At 43.2% G+C, this 19,610-nt stretch overlaps 1 protein-coding gene across 2 annotated transcripts in view; it reads left to right on the top strand.

Moving 5' to 3' along the window:
• The window catches only part of CAMSAP1 (calmodulin regulated spectrin associated protein 1), a 32,971-nt gene extending 19,522 nt beyond the window's left edge, over window positions 1-13,449 (top strand). For both annotated transcript variants that reach the window (XM_058818089.1, XM_058818090.1), the window contains exons 7-19: window positions 2,919-3,060; window positions 4,026-4,165; window positions 4,265-4,361; window positions 4,776-4,953; window positions 5,540-5,634; window positions 5,979-6,063; window positions 6,425-8,858; window positions 9,539-9,675; window positions 9,764-9,972; window positions 10,054-10,156; window positions 10,503-10,618; window positions 10,873-10,991; window positions 11,287-13,449. In XM_058818089.1, coding sequence (XP_058674072.1) covers window positions 2,919-3,060; window positions 4,026-4,165; window positions 4,265-4,361; window positions 4,776-4,953; window positions 5,540-5,634; window positions 5,979-6,063; window positions 6,425-8,858; window positions 9,539-9,675; window positions 9,764-9,972; window positions 10,054-10,156; window positions 10,503-10,618; window positions 10,873-10,991; window positions 11,287-11,589 — 4,158 coding nt within the window. In that variant the 3' untranslated portion in view covers window positions 11,590-13,449. The remainder of the gene's footprint in view (window positions 1-2,918; window positions 3,061-4,025; window positions 4,166-4,264; window positions 4,362-4,775; window positions 4,954-5,539; window positions 5,635-5,978; window positions 6,064-6,424; window positions 8,859-9,538; window positions 9,676-9,763; window positions 9,973-10,053; window positions 10,157-10,502; window positions 10,619-10,872; window positions 10,992-11,286) is intronic.
• Window positions 13,450-19,610: the final 6,161 nt, after the last annotated feature.

Genomic DNA, 19,610 nt, shown 5'->3' with positions numbered 1-19,610 from the left:
TGCTTCCACACTGCAGGACTCAGGGAGCTGGAGTAGCAATAAAAAATAAAAAAAAAAAAAATAGAAAATTACCAGTTGAAATGGTTGCATTTACTGGGTTTGGTGTGAGTAGGAGCTGATGACAACACTCAGGCACTGAGGTGAGAGAAAAGCTGGGCAGCTTAAAGGGCTGCCTAATCTTGGAACCCATAGTTAAGATACTCAGATGTTTGTGCTTAAATAATGCTCTTACACTGCTCCTGCACCTGCTCTGCTGCAGATTTGTGAATCTGTCAGAGCCAGAGCACTGCTGTTCTCTGAGGTGGGGCAGGAGATGGGCCAGCCCAGTTTGCTGGGATTGTGTGCTCAGTTAAGGAGCCTGGAGCTGGCACAGTGGGAGGGAAGGCAGTTTGCACTTTGTAACAAAATACTCATTTTTCTTTCTGCTGAAGTGTGAAATTGGAATATCAATTCCACTATAAAATTTTAAAAAATCCCAAACCAACAAAATTGTGCTTATAGAAATCCTGCTTTATTTCAGAGATTTTCCTTTGTTCCTTTGCTTTCCTCAGCTTTGATGCCTTTTCTCCTGCCCTTGCGGGAGCTGGTGTTACTCATTTTCTCTCTGGGAAGATGAGCTGTTGTCTCAGTTGTTAATTCCAAAGGGCAGAGCACTTGGAAAAGGCAGGTGTGATCAGGCAGCCTCCCCATGATCCCTCTGCCCTCCCACGGGGAGCTCAGTCCCACTGCAGCCTCCTAATCCTTTGTTTGAGCCAAAACTTTAAATATCTGAAATTAAAGGAAGGAGTAAACAAAGGTTGTCTTGCTTCTAGTCCACTTGGATTTTAATGGTTTACTTGCAGGTTTTGCAGTCTGTCAAAGTTGTTGCCAGGTTCTGTCAATTCTGTGCTTTTTTATTTTGTGAATTTTTTTTTTGTTGGTTGGAATAGAATAATCTCTATTTCAGTAGCACTGTTTCTGCAATTGCTGCATACAAATGTCATTCATTGTATGCATGGGCAGGAGGGTTACAAACCACAACACTTGGCTTAGAAAATAAGGAAGAATTTAGAATTTTCAGTGTAAAAGACTGAAGGGTTAAGAGAATAACAGCTGAGGAAAAAAAATTAAATCCGTAAAAACCCCCTTTGATAAATGTGTGGGGTTTTTTACCAAAGCCAAAAGAAACAAGGAATCTTCACAGATTTTAGTTGTTGGTATTGACTATCATTGATTTAAATTCCATTTAAGCCTATTGGAAAAGAAATATTTTTATCTACTTTAACTACAGGAGGAATTAAAGTTGTAAAAGAATTTCTGAAGGTTTTTTTTTAATATGCTTACTTTAAGTGAATAAATGCTGACCCTTTCAAGCTAACCAATTTCCCTTGGTGTGCACACTTTTTCTACCAGACTTAACAACCACATTGCTAGTGCATAATGGATGTTGCTGATGCCTTTGATTTGTTTCTTGTTTGAATAATCACCATCCTATATCTCACTGTTTCTCTCTGTAAGCCTGATCTGATGCATGCCCTATCTCACTGCATGCTGGAGCCAGTGGAATATGCTCGTGTGGTACAGTATGATTCCCATCCCATTCCATCTTTGTGCAGTGCTCCAGGCTGGGGAAAAACCCAATTTGCACCTGGGAAAAGGACAGAAAAAATAACATTAGCATGCAGAGATAGCTTTGAGTTCCTTGGGAAACTTGGGGTAGCGTATGCAAAATAAAGAGAAGAAACTGGTTCTCATTGCTCCAAGGGATCTTCATTGCTCTGAACAGATTTTTTCACAGCCTGTGCCATTCTAAACTGACACCTAGGAGTGTGTGTGTGTAGAGCCTTCCCAGGCTGGCTTGGGAAGTGTAGGATGTTGGTAATACCCAGCTTTCCTCTGATGACTCAGTGTGTGACTGGTGTGTCTGCACAGCAGACAGGAGATTCTGTTCAATGCCAACGCTCTCAATGCCCTGAAGTGTCCAAGGGGTGTTTTCCCAGCACTGCCAGGTGTTTCTGCCAGGCCCTGCAGTGCATTCTGCTTTTGCTTTCCCACCTGCTTTGCTGCTCAGTTTAGACACAGCCTCCCGTAGTGTGCGGATGCTCAGGAAACAGCAGCCCTGGAACTTGCAAAACTTGCAAGAAGCAATGCCAAGATTTGTTCTTCAGCTGACTGCCTTTGGCAGCTCCAAATTCCCTGAGGGCTGCAGGGTGCTTTGCACCACAGCTTGATTTTGATCTCTAGTAAATCAAGGGGAGTTTTGCTGGGGATGTCAAGCCTTCCTCCTGTCTGACTATTTGAAAAAGGTAGTTTTTATTTTTGCACAACACCTGTGTTGCACACAGATGTGCCATGCTCTGGTTCCCTCTGAGAGAACTTTGCTGTCTGTGGGCACAGCAGCAAACCCATGGATGTGGGTAAGGTATGAGAGATCTCCAGCCCCTCAGAATAATTTTTGCTGTGTTTTGTTTCTCCCAAGCTTTAAGTGTTCTCATGTAGTTCCCCATGTCTCTTTCTTTGGATCTGCTGCATTCATGCATCTGTGGGGAAGGGTTTTGAGTTAAATTGATTATAATAAATTAAAATGTGTGAAAGAAGTGAGGAATCCAGCAGCACAGATTGCTCCTGGCCATGAGGAGACTGAATGGCAGGTGAGCAACCTGCCCCAGTGCAGGGGGGTTGGGTTAGGTGATCTTTAAGGTCCCTTCCAACCCAAACCATTCTAGGATTAAATGGAAACACCATTTCCTTCAGAATTGGCTTCCACAGGGAGAAAAGCACAACTTTGCCAGCTGGGTTTGACTTGGGGCAGAATGGCAGAAAGGATCCAGTGAAAAGAGTTTTCAGTGCTTAACACAGATTCCTTTTTCTTTGCTTTTTTGGGGTTTTTTGTCTTTTAGCCTCTTCAGCATGATGTGAACCCTTGTTTCTCTCTGTAGGTGCGTTACAGAAGGGACCACCTCTCCAGCAGGCAGTTACCCTATTTCCCTGTGCTGGAAGATCTGATGAAGGATGGTAGTGATGGTGCTGCTCTTCTAGCTGTGATTCACTATTATTGTCCAGAGCAAATGAAACTGGATGGTATGTAATAAAGGTTTTGAGGGAATCAAAAGAATAAAAGGCTTTCAGGCTTTGAAAGCTGAACTAGAAATACATAAAAAAATTTAAAATGCAGCACATTTAATGGGCAGTGGAGTATGGTAGGTTGGAGGCAGGTCACATATGGAATCTGCATTTTAAAAAGAATCTCTCTTGGATATTGATTTTTTTACTTACTGTATTTAGAAGACTGTGTTCTGTATATTATGAGCCACAAAAGAATCCTTTCTCTTCCAGTTTTATATGATGTGGCTTTCTTTGCTCAAATAACTGAGCTTGGTTTCAATGCCATAAAAATGGAGTACATGTCTACCAGTGTTAGCTGATAATTCTCTTTTTTTTTTTCTTGGCATAACTTGGCATTTTAAAATCTAGATTATGAAATAGTTTCTCCCATTCTGCAGAAATTGTCACTCTTGAGCATTGCAAAATTTGAGTTCTCTTCCCCAGAAAATGTTTTTTCTTAACAAATCAATGTCCTTGTTGCATTAACTTCTGCAAATCCACATTTTGTATTGGTTTTTAAATTCTCAGATATGTTGTACCTTGCAGAGCTCCTGAGTGTTTTCAGAAGGAATCAGCACTGTGAATCCTAGGAGTAACCCTTTATTATATGCAAATCAAGATGTCTGGTTTTAATTGCTTTTGTATTTTGTCATTATGTGTGTTCTCTGTAGCCTGTTTACCTTTTCTGTGGCTGTGATGGACAGAATCCCCTGTGGATTCAAAACTGAATGCAGAACTGATACTGTTCTCTGTGGTTTTCTTCCTCCTTTTCCTGTCCCTCTGGCCCTGAGCAGGTAGAGAAATGTCACTGGCAGCCAGTAAATATCCAGTGCTGCTGTAGAGTCTGTGAATTCCTGTATTTAGTGTTTCTGTGAGCTGGGGGTGGAAGGGTGATCCCTTGGGAAAGTGCCAGAACTTACTCAGCCCTTTCCTCTTCCCAGATATCTGTTTGAAGGAGGTGACATCAATTGCAGACAGCCTCTATAACATTCAGCTCTTGAGAGAATTCTCAAATGAGTACCTAAACAAATGCTTTTACCTCACCTTGGAGGACATGTTGTATGCTCCTTTGGTTTTAAAGGTAAGAAACATAACAAAAGTTGGATTTTTCAATAAAATGTGGGTAAACCAGGAGTATTGTGTTAACATGAGGCGTAATTTTTCTTTTTTTCTGTTTCAGCCTAATGTCATGGTGTTCATTGCAGAACTCTTCTGGTGGTTTGAGAATGTCAAACCAGACTTTGTACAGCCAAGAGATATCCAGGAAATAAAGGATGGTAAGTTTGTAATCACAGATAACTGATAGCATGTTATTTAGAAAATACTTACATTGCAGTGAAACTGTTGCCTGGTGGTGTTTCCTTGGAAGGTTTATTTCTCCCCAAGGTTTATTCTTGCTGGGGGTCTTTGAAAAGCAATAAAGTAGAAGGAAATTTGTCCTAGATCCACTTGAGTTCTAATTTTTTGGATGGATAATTTTTGAGCATGTAATTTCCCCCCCAAACCCACTAATTAACTATTAATTTGTAACTTTCATTACGCCCACCAGAAGACAAATATTTTAATAAAGACCAGTACTTCAGGTTACAGTGTAGACAGTTTCCCTTCTACCCTGTGCAACGTGGGAGCTCCCTGTGCTGTTTGCTCCTCCCTGCCCCTGCGAGGTGCTGATGCTGTCCCTCTGTGCCCAGTCAAGGCAGTGATGCAGCAGAAGAGCAGCCGCCCCCCTGTCCCCATCTCCAACGCCACCAAGCGCAGCTTCCTGGCCACTCCTGCCAGCCCCAGCCCTGCAGAGCTGCAGCCCCCAGCCCAGGCAGCCCCTGAGGCCTGCAGCAGGTACTACCTGCACCCCGAGGAGCCTGACTACCTGTGAGTGTGTCTTCATCTTGTTCCACCTTCTCTGTGTGCCTCTGTTTGGGTAACCTGGGGTTTGTGCTGCTGAGCGTTATCATTTTGCCACAAACTGGGTGACCTTAGAGTCCCCAAAGGGGCTCCAAAGCTGCCCAGGGACTTTGAGCAAGCTGCTCTTGTGCAAGGTGTCCATGGAACTGGATGGTCTTTAAGGTCCCTTCCAACCCAAACCATTCTGGGGTTCTGTGAAAACAAACTTGAGCATGATCTGATGTGGTTAATGAAAAGGGTTTTCAGCTGACTGAATTTCATGGTGACCTCTAAGTTATTTCAACCTTTATTTTGTCTTGAATTTACTATTTACATAAGCATTGTCTTAAATCTACTGCATTTAGAAACTTAGTTTAATTTCAAGTAATAAGTTTACTTTTGTGTTGTTACATGTGAAAAACTTCTTGTTAAGGAACTGCTAAAAAATCACTGATACGATGTTTTAAAGAGGACGAGGGTAACTTACCAATGTGACTTTGCAATTTGATATTTTTTCTGATTATAGAAAAAAAAATCTTTGTAGTAAGTATGAATTTTTACCTTTATGAATTAGTGGCAAAGGAGGAAGCCCTGCCTTCAGCCCTTCCCATCCACTGCTGCCTTTGAGGCAAAAGCAGCAAAAATCTTTACAGGGAGAAGACAGCCCTGGTAAGTCTGCCTTGAATTTGCCTTTCAAAAAGCAATGACTGTCAATGGCAATAAAATAATTAATTAAAATATAAGTTAATTTTGTAAATAATTCAGAATTTAATTAATCTGCAGTAACACAAGTAAGTGAGTTTGAGTAAATCTTAAAGATCTTTTAAGAAACATAGTGGATTTTAATTTTTTTCAGGCTTTGACTGTGTCTGGTGGCAACTGCAGCAAATCTGTTTTCTGCTGCCATCTGTTGGGGAAGGAGTTGATTCTGTTTCTATGTTTGCTATTAAATGAGGCAGAAGTGCTGGTTTAAAGACCATTTCTAAACTATTACCAATTAAAAACCTTTTCAGGCCATCGGCACCGTTCGAATTCTCTGACCCGTGTTGATGGGCAGCCACGAGGGGCAGTTCTGGCATGGCCAGAGAAGAAACCCAGGTAATTATTTATTGCAGCATTGCTTGAGGAAATGATACTGGGACAATTTGATTGTGGTAATGTGGTATCACTGCTCTAGAACTGCATTGACAGTCACTTAATTTTGTTTTCTCCTTATGTGCACTTTCAGAGCTGACTGATTTTAGATTTGCAATTGAAAATTCGTTAGCCGTGATTTTCAGCAAGTGCTCTTGAAAATGGAAGTGTCTGAAGTTGCTGCTTGGTATTGCTGGTCACTCGTGGTACAGGATGCATTTTAAAAATAAAACAACTATTTTAGCTCTCTGTATCATGGTCTTTATTTCAACAAATTGTACCTTGTCGTGCTTGAGTGTCAGTAGATTCTTCTTATGTTTTCTAGGCCTCTGTCTCAGCCAACACCATTTGCTCTTCATCATTCTGCCAGTACTGATGTGGACCCTGGCTCTGGTGACAGCATTAGCCTGGCCAGGTCCATCAGCAAGGACAGTCTTGCTTCCAACATTGTCAATGTAACCCCCAAAAATCAGCCCCACCCTCCATCAGTGAAAGCTAATGGGAAGAGTTTGCTGAACAATGTAGAAATGGAGGATGAAGATGAAGAGCTCATTGCAATCATCAGATCTGAAGAAAGGCCAAACCATGGTGACCCTGAGGTGCAGAATGCAGCAGCCAGGGTGCCCAGCATAGTGGCCACAGCGTGGTCTCCAAAAACAAACAGTGACCCTGCAGACAGCAAAGCTGAGAGTTTTTACCTGGAGCCTTTAATGCCTGCAGTCCTGAAGCCAGCCAAGGAAAAACAGGTCATCAATAAAGAGGATGAGTGTGGGGAGGGGAAACAGAGGAGTTTTGTAACCAAGAGGTTAAATGAAGGACACTTGTCTTTGATCCGCAAGAAAGCCACGAGCAGTCATGGTGAGCATGACCTCAATAGGACTTTTACTCCCATTTCTAGCTCTGATTTCACTCCAGTTGCAGATGCCAGTTCTGCAGATGCAATGGCCCTGGGGGAAGCAGGTATAGAAGCTTCCAGACCTTTGGCCAGTAGCAGTTTAGATCCTTCCTCTCAGGAGCTATCCACTGGAGGATTCTTTCTTCATGCTGCTAAAGCCGATGATGAGGTAACAAGTAAAGTCAATGTGAGTTATGGGAAAGGTCTCAGCCTGCATGTTCAGGATACAACCTGGACCATGGTGAGACACGACTCAGAGCCAGATCTCTTGGACATGGAAGATGCTGACCAGGATTTGGTGGCCATAGACAACCATCCCGTAGTCACTAAGTACATTGGTGAGGAGGAGTCTGCCAAGCTGCAGGAGGACATGAAGGTGAAGGAGCACGAGGACAAGGACGACGCCAGTGGCCGCTCCAGCCCCTGCCTGAGCACCATCTCCCAGGTGAGCAGCGTGTCCATGGCCAGCGGCAGTGTCCGCATGACCAGCTTTGCAGAGAGGAAGCTGCAGAGGCTCAACAGCTACGAGACCAAGTCCAGCACCAGTAGCTCCCAAAAAACCACCCCAGATGGGTCAGAAAGCTGCCCTGCACCACTGACCACGTGGAAACAGAAGCGAGAGCAGAGCCCCAACAGGCAGAACAAGGACAATGTGAATCTTTTAGCTTCGGAGCTGGTGCAGCTCCACATGCAGCTGGAAGAGAAGCGCAGGGCCATAGAGGCTCAGAAGAAGAAGATGGAAGCCTTATCAGCGAGGCAGAGGCTAAAATTGGGCAAGGCAGCTTTCCTGCATGTTGTTAAAAAAGGGAAGTCCCCTGATGGTCCACAACCTGTTAAACCAGAACATTTTGCAAAGGAATTTTCCCGGCACAATGGGGAAGATTTAGATGAAGTTTCTTTGGGTTCCAAATCCGAGGAGTTTCTTGTGAAAGAGGAGGAGAGAGAAGAAATGCTCAATGATTCTCAAGAAGTAGCAAAAAAAATGCAGGAAAGCCTGGCTTTTGCTGAGCAACACAAAGCAAAAGACCCTGCTGCTATACATGATCTGGAAAAAAGTAAAATTATTTCTGTTGCTCTCCTAGAAGACAACGTGACCGAAGCAGATATAAATGAATGTGATCTTTCTATCGAGAAGCTGAATGAAACAATCAGCACCCTGCAGCAGGCCATCCTAAAGATATCCCAGCAGCAGGAGCTGCTCATGAAATCTCCAACAGTGCCATCCCCAGGAACCAGAAGTAACTCTCAGGACCAAAAGGTGAAGCCTTCAATTCATTTTGTTGAGCCCCTGTCTCCAACTGGAATGAACAGCCTGCGGAAGCCGCCGCGCCTCGGCCAAGGAAGGACTCCCCGGCCAGGAAGGCCCTCAGAGCTGAAAGTCCCTAAGGACAGGCAGCAGAATTCAGCACGTGTTAAAACCCCAACTCCCAGCCTAGAAAACCTTCCACATCTGAGACCCTTCCCACCCAACAGCTTGGCAAAGACACCCACAGAAGTGGGACTGGAAAGCAGCCCTGACCATGGGAGTGGTTCCCAAGAGAAGTGTTTCTTTGATACCTATAGACTCCATGATGAGAGCAATCAAAGGGCACTTGTTCTCTCCACCTCCAAAGATGCTAATATTCTGTCTGAAATGGGCAAAGAGGTGAATAACAGCTTCAAGGAAACAGGGTTGAATTCTTCTGATGGCTCAGGAAAAGAAAATGTCCCAGTGGATGAGCCCCTGAGAAGCAAGGCCAATCTCATAGAAGTAGATTTGTCTGACTTAAAAGCTCCAGATGAAGGAGAACTTGAAAACCAGGATAGCTCTGCGGATATGATTAGTGAAGGTGATCAGAAGTCTGGTGTGGGTTTTTTCTTCAAGGTAAATGTGTTACCTTTCTCTCTTTGGTTCCTGTTACACACTCACCCAGCATTAGAACTAGTGTTTCCCAGGTTCCTGATGGGGCACAGCCCTCATTGGTTGCAATATTTGGATATAAAAAAGCTGCAGTGGAAAACAATTACCTCTGGAAAAAGAGACAGATCTGCTCTCAAAACATTTAGTGTCCTAATTTATGTTTGGCAATGATTATTCTCAATACCACAAACATGCTGACATGATACTTTCTCTTTTAATTTCCCTTTCAAGAAAGTCAAACTAGTCTCAGGGAATTAAACTTTTGAGGTCTTTGTAGTGTGATTAATTTGGACTGATTGTCATTCACTGAGATTATTTGTGGTGTGCATCCTGGCCCACATCATAGCTGCATTGTACTTAGGAAGTCTAGAAGGTTTTGTGAAAATTAAAGATATTTAAAAGCAAGTCTGAGTAAGATGAGCCCCTTTTTTCTCCTCACAAACTTAAGGGAACACTAAAACTCTCTCTTAGTATTTTCTTGAGCAATAAGAGGTTTTGATTTATCATCAATTCTAAAAATGTAAAGATTTCCTAAAGTAATAGTTTTTCTTCAAATTTTCCTGGAATCATCAGCAAACTTGTGATGTCCAGCTTAATATACTGCCCACTGTTCCTTAGATTTTCCATCCCTTTGGGTTTTTCAGGATGAACAGAAGGCAGAGGACGAGCTGGCCAAGAAGCGAGCAGCGTTCCTCCTGAAGCAGCAGCGCAAGGCCGAGGAGGCGCGGCTGCGCAAGCAGCAGCTGGAGGCTGAGGTGGAGCAGAAAAGGGATGAGGCTCGGTAATGATGCACAGCAAAGAATTTCTCTGTATTTCAAGGTCAGGAGGTTGCTCCATGCTGAATTCACTGTCCTTGTGTTCCGTGGCAGCCGCAAAGCTGAGGAGGACCGGATACGGAAAGAGGAGGAGAAGGCTCGGCGAGAGCTCATCAAGCAGGAATATCTGAGGAAAAAACAGCAGCAAATTTTGGAGGAGCAAGGGCTTGGGAAGCCCAAATCCAAGCCCAAAAAACCCAGGCCAAAGTCAGTCCATCGTGAGGAATCTTACAGTGATTCAGGCACCAAGTGTTCTTCCACACGTAAGGACTGGATTTGTTTGCGCCCCCTGAGTTTCAAATCTGTCACCAAATGTGTTTGACATTTTCTCTCCTGTTTTGTAGCTGATAATTTGAGCAGTGCTCAGTCTGGTTCCAGTCTGTCTTTGGCCTCAGCAGCAACAACTGAGCCTGAAAGTGTTCACTCTGGTGGCACTCCCTCTCAGAGGTACAGCCAGCTTCTCTGGGGTTTCTCTGTCCTGGGGCATGAAACAGATTTGGGCTTCAGTGCTCTTTGCTTCACCTCACTGGCAGAGGAGGAGCACAATCAGCATTGCTGAATTCATCTGGTGTATGTGGCTGCCAACTGCAGTGTTCTGTGCAAACTTAGAACTTTGTTTTATTTTCTCCCAGAGTCAGAGCTTTGCTTTGATTTCTAGCAAGGGGAATCTGACTGTTCTGGGGAGGAAAAGGGAAAATATTCTGTTCCATTCAGGAACAGCAGTGTTTATGTGAGATTACAGAGCCAAACCCCAAAACCTTGGCATATGATTTTTTATTTGTTTCCCTCCCAGAGTTGAATCAATGGAGTCCTTACCCATTCTGAGCAGAAATCCCAGCAGAAACACAGAGAGAGACTGGGAGAATGCTTCCACGGCATCTTCTATTGCTTCAGTGGCAGAATACACAGGTGCCTGCTTTGTTTTGGTTTAGTTGCTTTTGTTTAGTTTGTTTTATTCATTTATTATGAATAACAGGTCAGGAAAACCTGTGATGTGTTTCATGTTATTTTTGAGAAGTTGTCAGGTGTATTTTGTTCTGTTTAATAGCTATAAAAGTAAGTCATTCTAGAAAAATAATGAGTTTTCTTTTTTTCTCTTTTAATGAAAATCTTAGCTTTCATAAGTGTAAGGCAGATAATTTTGACTTATTTATCTTCCTTAGGTCCAAAATTATTTAAGGAGCCCAGCAGCAAATCCAACAAACCCATTATTCACAATGCTATATCTCACTGCTGTCTTGCTGGAAAAGTGAACGAACCACATAAGAATTCAATATTAGAGGTAAACATTAAAATTACCAATGCACTCTCAATCACATGGGTCTGTAATGCTGAATTCATAACCCCACTGCTGTGCAGTGTGGATTCCATTTCCTAGAATGTGGCTGGAGAGAGCATTTTTTGCTTTCTACATGGAAATCACGATTCTGTATTTACTTGGAACTCTGTATTTAGAGTTCTGCTTTTAGGTTTATAAAGGGGCCGGAAAATTATGGTAAGAGGAGCAAGTATTCAGCTTAAAGCTTGGCATGGTTGTGCCAGTGAGCAGCCCCTGTACCTGGTTGTTTTTGCTGCAGGAGCTGGAGAAATGTGATGCCAACCACTACATCATCCTGTTCCGCGACGCCGGCTGCCAGTTCCGAGCACTTTACTGCTACTACCCCGACACGGAGGAGATCTACAAGCTCACTGGGACGGGGCCAAAGAGCATCACCAAGAAAATGATTGATAAACTCTATAAGTACAGCTCGGACAGAAAACAGTTTAACGTGATCCCAGCCAAAACCATGTCAGTGAGCGTGGACGCCCTCACCATCCACAACCACTTGTGGCAGGCCAAGCGACCCGCGGTGCCAAAGAAGGGCCAGACTCGGAAATGACACCCAGCTCCTGGGGAGAAGCTTGGCTCACTGGGATTGCATTGACAGAAGACATGTTTACCATTTTCCTCCAGTTTGGTATGAAATGTGCAGAACCAGAGACAGTTTTTAAGAAGCTTCGGGACAGAGGACCGTGGATGCAAGTTCTTGAGGATGAAGGAACGGTGCCAGTGTTTTTTATGAATGATGAATCTGCTGTTACACCCAATGCTAACTACTGTGGCTTTCAGCTGATGAGGGACTGTGCATGTAGCAAGATCTTGAACAAGTGGATTTCCTTTTACTTGAAGTTTTTCATCGGTACAAATTGGGAATAATTTAATTCTCTCTCTTTCCACCTTATTCCCTCCTTTTTCCTGGCGTTCTTAAAAGTTGGCAAGCTCCGAACTTGGGTAGAAGGATTGAACAGATCTTGGGTGAAGTGCTTTGGGTTTGGTTTGGTTTTTTAAACAGTCTTTAGGGAAATCTTCCTTTCAGACCTTTTTGAGGAACTGTTGAATACATCCAGTTGTTGTACTGTACCTACTGCCAACGTAAGTCCAGCTCTCAGATTTCTGATAAAAGCCCCAACTTGTGCTGCTCAGAGCAGAGTTTACTTGCAGGATCTGTGTAGGATAAGCATTGCAAGGATTGCAAAAAAAGCCAGTTTTTTCTAAAAAAAAACAAAAAAAATTGTTCACAAATATAAAAGATCTCTGGAATACAATCATGAAGAGGCATAACAGGTGCTACTAGCTGGAATGTGCCTGGCTGAAACTTAAGGCAAGCTGAATGGAGCCCAGTGATTACTGATTTCAGTTTCAGGTAGTGTCCTAAAGATTTGTTTGCTTTAATAAAGGTGGATGCTGGTAGGTATAGAACATTTCCACTCTGAGCACGCTACTCCTGTACGATGGTGCACTTAATGATCACAGATTTTAATGTTTTTATTACATCATGAAATGTAATTCTACTTTCTTTGTCCTGTCTTTATTCTGAATGAGCAGCATGCTCTACAATGAAGAGTGTGTTATGTTTTTTATTTTGGGTGATATATTAATATATATTGATTTGTTTTTTCTCATTTGAAAGCAGTTTTTAAACAGAGACATTTGCATTTGTTTCAAAAGCCCAAATAAGTCGAATGGCTTGGATTTCTTTTCATGTTGAAATATTAAATCTTGAGTTATGACCTTAAAAGTCTTTGTGTTTCAGCAGATTAAATTTTTGTCTGTGGTAACAGGGTACATTTACAGTTCCTTTTCTTTTGTTTTTTGTTTTTTTGTTTTTATTTTTAACCACTCCCATGTCTCATTCTTGGCCCCAGCTGGTTCCCAAGCAGGTTTCTGTAGCTATTCCCTAATTAATTTAATCTGCTAACGAGCTCCTGCTCCCTGGATTTGACACTTACTACCTGCAGCTCCTGTGGGTTCTGACGTGGGTTTGCACATGTTTACTTTTCTTTGAAGTGTTACTTGAATTTGTGTCTCTCGAGTGCAGAAGGCCCTGCCCGTCCTCGAGAGGGACTGAGCTCTAAATCTCTAAATCCAGAGGAATTATTGACCTTGGAGATGATGGAAGGTGCAGAGTTATTGTACATAGGGGAGCTGGGGGGTGGCAGAAAGTGAAGCTGGCTAGAGCAGAGTGAAGGTCTTCCAGTGCAGTCTCTCCGTGGTTTTTCCCCTTCCAGGACTCCCTGACTAGGCTGCTGCAACTTTGTAAATTATGTTAGATAGTTTGCTGCTTGTAAATAATTAAAGGCTTTATGGTTTCTAAAGTGCTGAGTATTAAACACCGTCATGAGTGGAACTTTTGTTACCATGCTTTTCATGCTTGTGCTTTATTTCTCACTGTTTGATATTATAAACCATATTTATTTTATGAAACACTGAAATTTAATAAAAATCATTAACTGATTTCCTTTTTATTTCATGTGTACTTTTGTTGGTGTGACACTTCATCCCCTCCCAGAACTAATTCACTTTAAAGATGTGCTGTTCTCTTTGGTAAAGCTTCACCTGCAGGGAGCTGCAATAGCTTTGTGACAAGAGTTTGCAGTGGGACCAAAAAACTCAGAAAAATGGGAAATAGTTTAAGGATTTATTTAATCAGACTCCTGAATCTGTCTGCTGGGGCTCCTTTGGCTCTCAGTGGCAGAATTGTGGTAATTTTCTAGTCAGTGTTGAGGTTTGGGTTAAATTTATGGAATTCTGAATACAGAGGATTTAGTGACCTCATGTTTAACCCTTCCCTGCCAAGCACAGAAAATCCTGATGTCCTAATAACAACATAATAAAATCCTAAAATCCTAATAAGGTGATCTGGACGCTGATAACTTCTGCTAATCCCTGCTTAGAAAATGGGGTTTTGTCCTTGCAGAGTTCATGTAAATCCCTGAAACCAGGGAAATGTTGGGGAATCCTGTTCCCTCAGCCCAGGGCTGGGATCCCTGCAGGTAAATGGAATTAAATTGGCATCCTGCAGCTTAAGCTGCTTGTTTGGGTTGGTTTTCCCCAGGATTAGAGCCAGGGTTGTTCCCTCTCAGCTCTGTCCAAACAAGCAGAACTGGATAAAAACTCCCCCAGCTGCTCCCACAGGTTCTGGTTGTGTTTCCTGGGCAGGAGGGGGAACTGAGAGCTCTGTTGGGACCCCTCTCTGTTTCTCACTAACAAATCCAAGAATGTACATCTTTAAAGTGCTTTAAAGCAATTTGTGCCTCTCCAGCTGTCCATCAGTCTGTGTGTTCCATGTGCTCTTTGCATCTACTTGGTGTGGTTTTGTCCCATTTTCATCCTGCTCTCATCTGGGGGAAGAGTTCAAGCCAAAATAATCCAGAATAATTTGGAAAATACTGATTTACTTTGGAAGCCTTCAGCTACACTGGGAGGGCTGAGGGTGCCAAGGAAATAAAGGTGATTTTTGTCCCCACTGCACTGGGGAGTTGAGTAGAAATCTCTCGAGTTTGGGGCTGTGGTTTGAAGTAAGAATGACAGGAATGAGATCTCAGAACATTGATTTTCCATTCCTTTTGCTTTTTTCCCCCACAAATCCCAGAACTGATGACCAGAGCAGTGTCAGACCACCCCAAACCCCCTCACTTTCTATTTTATTTGATTTATTGTTTAAATATAGCAGCAATGAGGTGTCTCCTGTTCACTCTGAGCTGACTTTCCTGGGAATTTGGTGCTGGTCCCACCCCTGGAACGGAGCAGTCCTCGTGGATGTGCCCTAAGCTGCTGTGCTTATCCAATTAAGTGGTTTGCAGTTAATTAGGGGGTTAAATGTAATTAATTTTCAGCAGCTGAAGGACAGGCAGGTGGCTGAGGGGGGTGGGTTTGGGGCTCAGGACATGCCGAGCATCCTTGGGATGAAGCTGTGGCTGGGGTTCTCCAGGGACATCACTCCAAAAAGAAGATTTTGGAGAAATTTGGTACCATTTTAGTGCTGTTCATCTGCAGAACTGAAGAAATCTCGGGAGTATTTTGGGGTTGTATGCCTCAGATAAGTGAAATTTTATATAATAAACTTTTTCAGACCAGTTGAAAATTGGAATATTCATATGGTCCACTATAATTAAGTGTATTTTCCACAATGCACTGAAAATTTTACAATTAATTCCAGGTTACCACTCAGACACTGGACTTCTCTTACCATGTAGTAAGTGAAAAATAATTACAGGTTTTTAAAATGTTGTTATTCTAAAAAGAAAATATTTCCCTGAGCTTTCTGTTGCAGGTTTGTTAAGGCTTGGTTTGGTTTTAGAGGGTTTGAAGATTTCAACCTTCCTGTGGGTCTGTGAAAATGTGCATTTTTACTCTTCTGCTCCAAGTGGTAAGTTCAGCTCTTCTCAAAAAAAAAAAAAAAATAACCCAAATTTTCAAGGAAAATGCCATTCCAGAACTGGAATTTTCTGCCCCTTCCTTCTCCAGCCTGTGCTGAGCACAGGTGCATTCCAGTTGTAAAAATTGCAGGGTGGATTTTATTTGCTCATCTGTGCTAAATATAAATTCACTTTTATCTTGGTGCTGAAATCCTGTCAGAGTTTTCTGATCCACCCCTCTGAACTTGTTAGGAAATAACACATTTATTGTAGTGAAGGAAGAAAAAACCTCTGGGGAAGGGTGTGCAGCAGGGATCATGAAATATTCAATATCCAGCATTTGTTAAAATTCAAATGAGGCACTTGAAAGAATGGTTTGAAGCCCATAAACCTCCCCAAATTATTGTGGCATTACCTGGAAATCTTAGCAAAGGAAATCCTCTTTCTTTTCACTCTCTTTTCCAGGGAATAACCATAAAAACTGAATTTACAGGAGAAATAAAAAAATCCTTCCTGGATTTGGTTTCCTTTTTGTTTCCCAGCCACACCAACCCCATCATTTTTAATGTATATTTTAGTGCTCTGGATTTTTTTTCTCTGCATCAATGAATTTGAAATGTTAGAAGCTGATTTTCCTCAACTGAGGCAAATATTTGAATGAATTTTGGTTCATTTTGCAGAGTTATTTCCTCTTCTTTTCTGTGCCTGCTGCTGTGGAAGGTGGAACAAGAGGAAAAAGTGAAGAATCCACTGCTGGGAAGTGCTGAAATCCCCTTGGGCAGAGCATTAAATCCTGTTCTGCAGCCTTGGATGGGTTTTATCCAGTGAGAGCTGCTCTTGGTGGTGTTAAAATCACCTTATTTTGGGTGTAATCGTTGCAATTTGGATGTCCTGGAAAATCAAGAGGATTTTGTTCTCCATGTACAGATTTGTCTGGTTTAAAGCCAATAATTAAAAAGTAATTTAGCAGGGACTTGGCTTCTGCTGTCCTTTTACTTCCAGTTCCTCACGTGTGTGTTCAGCCCAGAATTATCTCCTGTATTTAAGGGATATTGTTTGTGTCCTTCTGTGAAATTTTAAATAAATAGATCTTTACAGTATTTGCCTAAAATGCTGAATGAAAAATCTCTGCTTACCTGCATTTCATGTCCAAGCTAAAATCTTTGTGTGTGAGTGTAGCATGCTCTAGAAATGTTGGGATCTTCCCTGGAAATCTTGGAAACTTTGGAGCCAGTGACAAATTTTGAAGTGTTGGGAGGTAGAAGAGCATGTACTGAATCTTGGCTAAACATCAGTTAAAAAAAACAATCCTTAAATACCTACAATATTTAATGCATTTATTAAATCATAAAAATAAGATTAAATAAATGAATTAAAGAGTCTTTAAAAGCTTTCTTCCACAGCAGGCCCTTTGTGCCTGAGGGCACAAAGAATTTGAAAATAAAGTTAAAAATTAAACTTGGGAAGAGCTGCCTTGAGCCTCAGCTTAAACCACGTTTTCCCATGGATTTTAAACCAGACTCCCAGAAAAACCAGAAAAATCAGACACAGTGCCTCCTGTTGCTGCATGCAGCTCTTTTATTGTCATTTATCTTTACAGAAATGTGAAGCATCTTCACAAGAATTGTACAAAACCCTCTCCCCTGGCGGGCTGATCCCAGCAGAGCAGCTCCCTGGGGCTCCCAGAGGAACCACGGCAGTCGCTGCTGCTGACAAAAATCCATGCAGGAGCTGAGCTTGGAATAAAACTGTCCTGTTCTATAGAGGTTAAATAAAAAGGGGGATAACAGGAAATAAATATGCTGATAACACTGGTTGGAGTAGTTGAGTTTAATGCAGGATATGTGGGTTTAGTCCATATCAAACCGTTAGTGGACACGGAACATGCGCCGGAGCCCCAAAACATCCCAGCTGTCCTTGTTTCTGCATCCCCCAGGGCCTGCCAGCTCTCTGCATTGGAACACAACTATTTCCTGCAGAAAATGGGATTTTTCCATGGCTGGAAGCAGTAGGCATTCTCGTGCTCCCATGGAAGCTCCTTGTGGGCCCTTTCAGCGGCAGGAGCGACTCTTCGTCGCTGCATCAACGTTTCCAGGACCATTAGAAAAATAAACTGCTTTTGTTTTTTACATTAGTATTGTAACTGAGGCTAAGGGATTAGAAAAATGAACCCTTGGTTCTCAGACTTGCATTGGCCACAGGTGAGTATTTACAGGGTTTTTTCCCCATCCCATGGGAAGGTCAGCTGGAAATTTACACCAGAGGAGGAACCCGAGGCTTTGTACATGGAGCTTCTGCTTCAAAGGCAGGGATTTGTACACTGAACAAACAGAAGCATTGTCAAAATACAGGAATATCCAGGGCATTCTGATAATATCACAAACCACACAGAGGCCTCAGTCCTTTTGGCACGAGTTTCCTCCTGGGATAATTTTCTCCCTGGATTGAGGGCAGGAAGGAGCTGTGTGTGCCCGCTGAGGGAGGAGGAACCCAGCACCACGGCCAGTGGAGCCTCTGGATCACAGACCCTGGATTTGGCCACAAGGCTGACCTGGCTGCTCAGGGCTGGGGCTGGGATTTTAAGTAAATTAAGGGTTTTTAAAAGAAATTTAATTTTCTTGCCATGGGAGGGTTGAGCTGAGGAGCTGTTTTGTCTTCCCTGTGCTTTCACACACAGCTCACAGCCAAACAAGCAAAAAAGGATAAAAATGTTCTTAGTAAATATATTCAAATAATCACACCTTTTGTTTCATTTGGGCTGGGCTTTTGTTTGTTTGCTGGTTTGGTTTTCTCTAACCTGTAATACTGCTTTGTTCCACTCTCCCTTGAAAGCAAAGTGGGGCTTGGAAAATGATCCATAATAAATTCAATTCAGAAAATTAAATACATTCACACTCCATGATCTGAGCATCCTGAGGCTTTAAGTTACACAGAGCCCACATGTCCTTTTGTACTCCAACCACACCCACTTTTTAGCCTATAATTTCTTTTTGCCACTTTTAAATGACAGATTTGGCATGTGAAACTACAAACAGAAATAAATAAAACATTGTGCCTGCCTAAACCAAACAGATCCAAAACTAATCATTAAAAATCCATCAAAACAACCCAAAAAAGCTTTAAAGGCAGTTCTGTGTGTGCCCACAGCTCAGCAGGGTGGGAGGGTTGCACTCTTTGCTTTTACCTGTGGTACTTCACCAAGCCTGGGATGTGCCACCACCCAGGGGCTCCTGCCTGGCACTTCAGGAAAAAACAACAATAAAAAAAATAAAATCTGGACCCCAAACCTCATCCAGGCACAGCAGGTCCCTCTCAACCTTCTCAAGGTGACACCAGCCTTGGCACTGGTCCTGCCCTGGGCATCTCTGCCCTCCCTCAGGGCCATGGGCAGGATGGGCAGCACATCCCCACAGGTTGGGGCATCTCCCCAGCTGTTTAAAACTCACTTAAATCAGGTTTTGGCTTGTTTTCTTTTTTGTTTTCTTTGTAAACATTGATTGGGGGTGCATTGGGAAGCAAACAGTGAATGGTAATGGCAATAAACCATTCAGTGAGTGAAGGAAGCTGATGGGATTTCATGACCATGTTGTGCTTTACAAGCTCCTTGCTAAAAAACAAAAAAAAAAAATCACATTGGAATTGTAAGATATGAACATGAAAGTATAGAAAGTCAACAACTCAGTTATTCACTTGGCAGTCAAACAGACCCTTTCCACATCATTGCAGAATGTGCAAAAGCAGAATGGAAACACATCTGGTGTTTGTGGTGGTGCCAGGGCCCTGCAGGCCGGGGGGGACGTTCATGCACCTCTGCTGCAGGGGAAGCCACGGGGACAGGGGGGACAGAGCCGGGCAGGGGGGGCTGGAGCTGCCGGGGTGGCTGTGGGGACAGGCAGAACCCGCTGCCATAACGGTGCCACCAGCTGTGACCGCGGGGAGGGGAAGGACAGCAGGACACGGCCGGGACACACAGGGGGGTTGCACTCCAGACTGCCCTGGCTGGAAAGGGTGAATGGAGCCACCAAACGTCCACAGCCCAGCCAGCCCAGCATCAGCAGCTCAGCCCCAGCAGGACACAAACCCAGGGGCTCCAGGGCACTGCCACAGAGCTGGCCCTGCTTTTGGTGCCCTGGGCTTGGGGTGTCCTGGTTTGTGAGGTGCCCCAAGGCTCTGTCACAGATCTGGCCCCCCTCTCGGTGCCCTGGGCTTGGCGTGCTCTGGT

Source organism: Ammospiza caudacuta, chromosome 21 (assembly GCF_027887145.1).
Source record: "Ammospiza caudacuta isolate bAmmCau1 chromosome 21, bAmmCau1.pri, whole genome shotgun sequence".
NCBI lineage: Eukaryota > Metazoa > Chordata > Aves > Passeriformes > Passerellidae > Ammospiza > Ammospiza caudacuta.
This window is presented reverse-complemented; position numbering and strand designations above follow the sequence as displayed.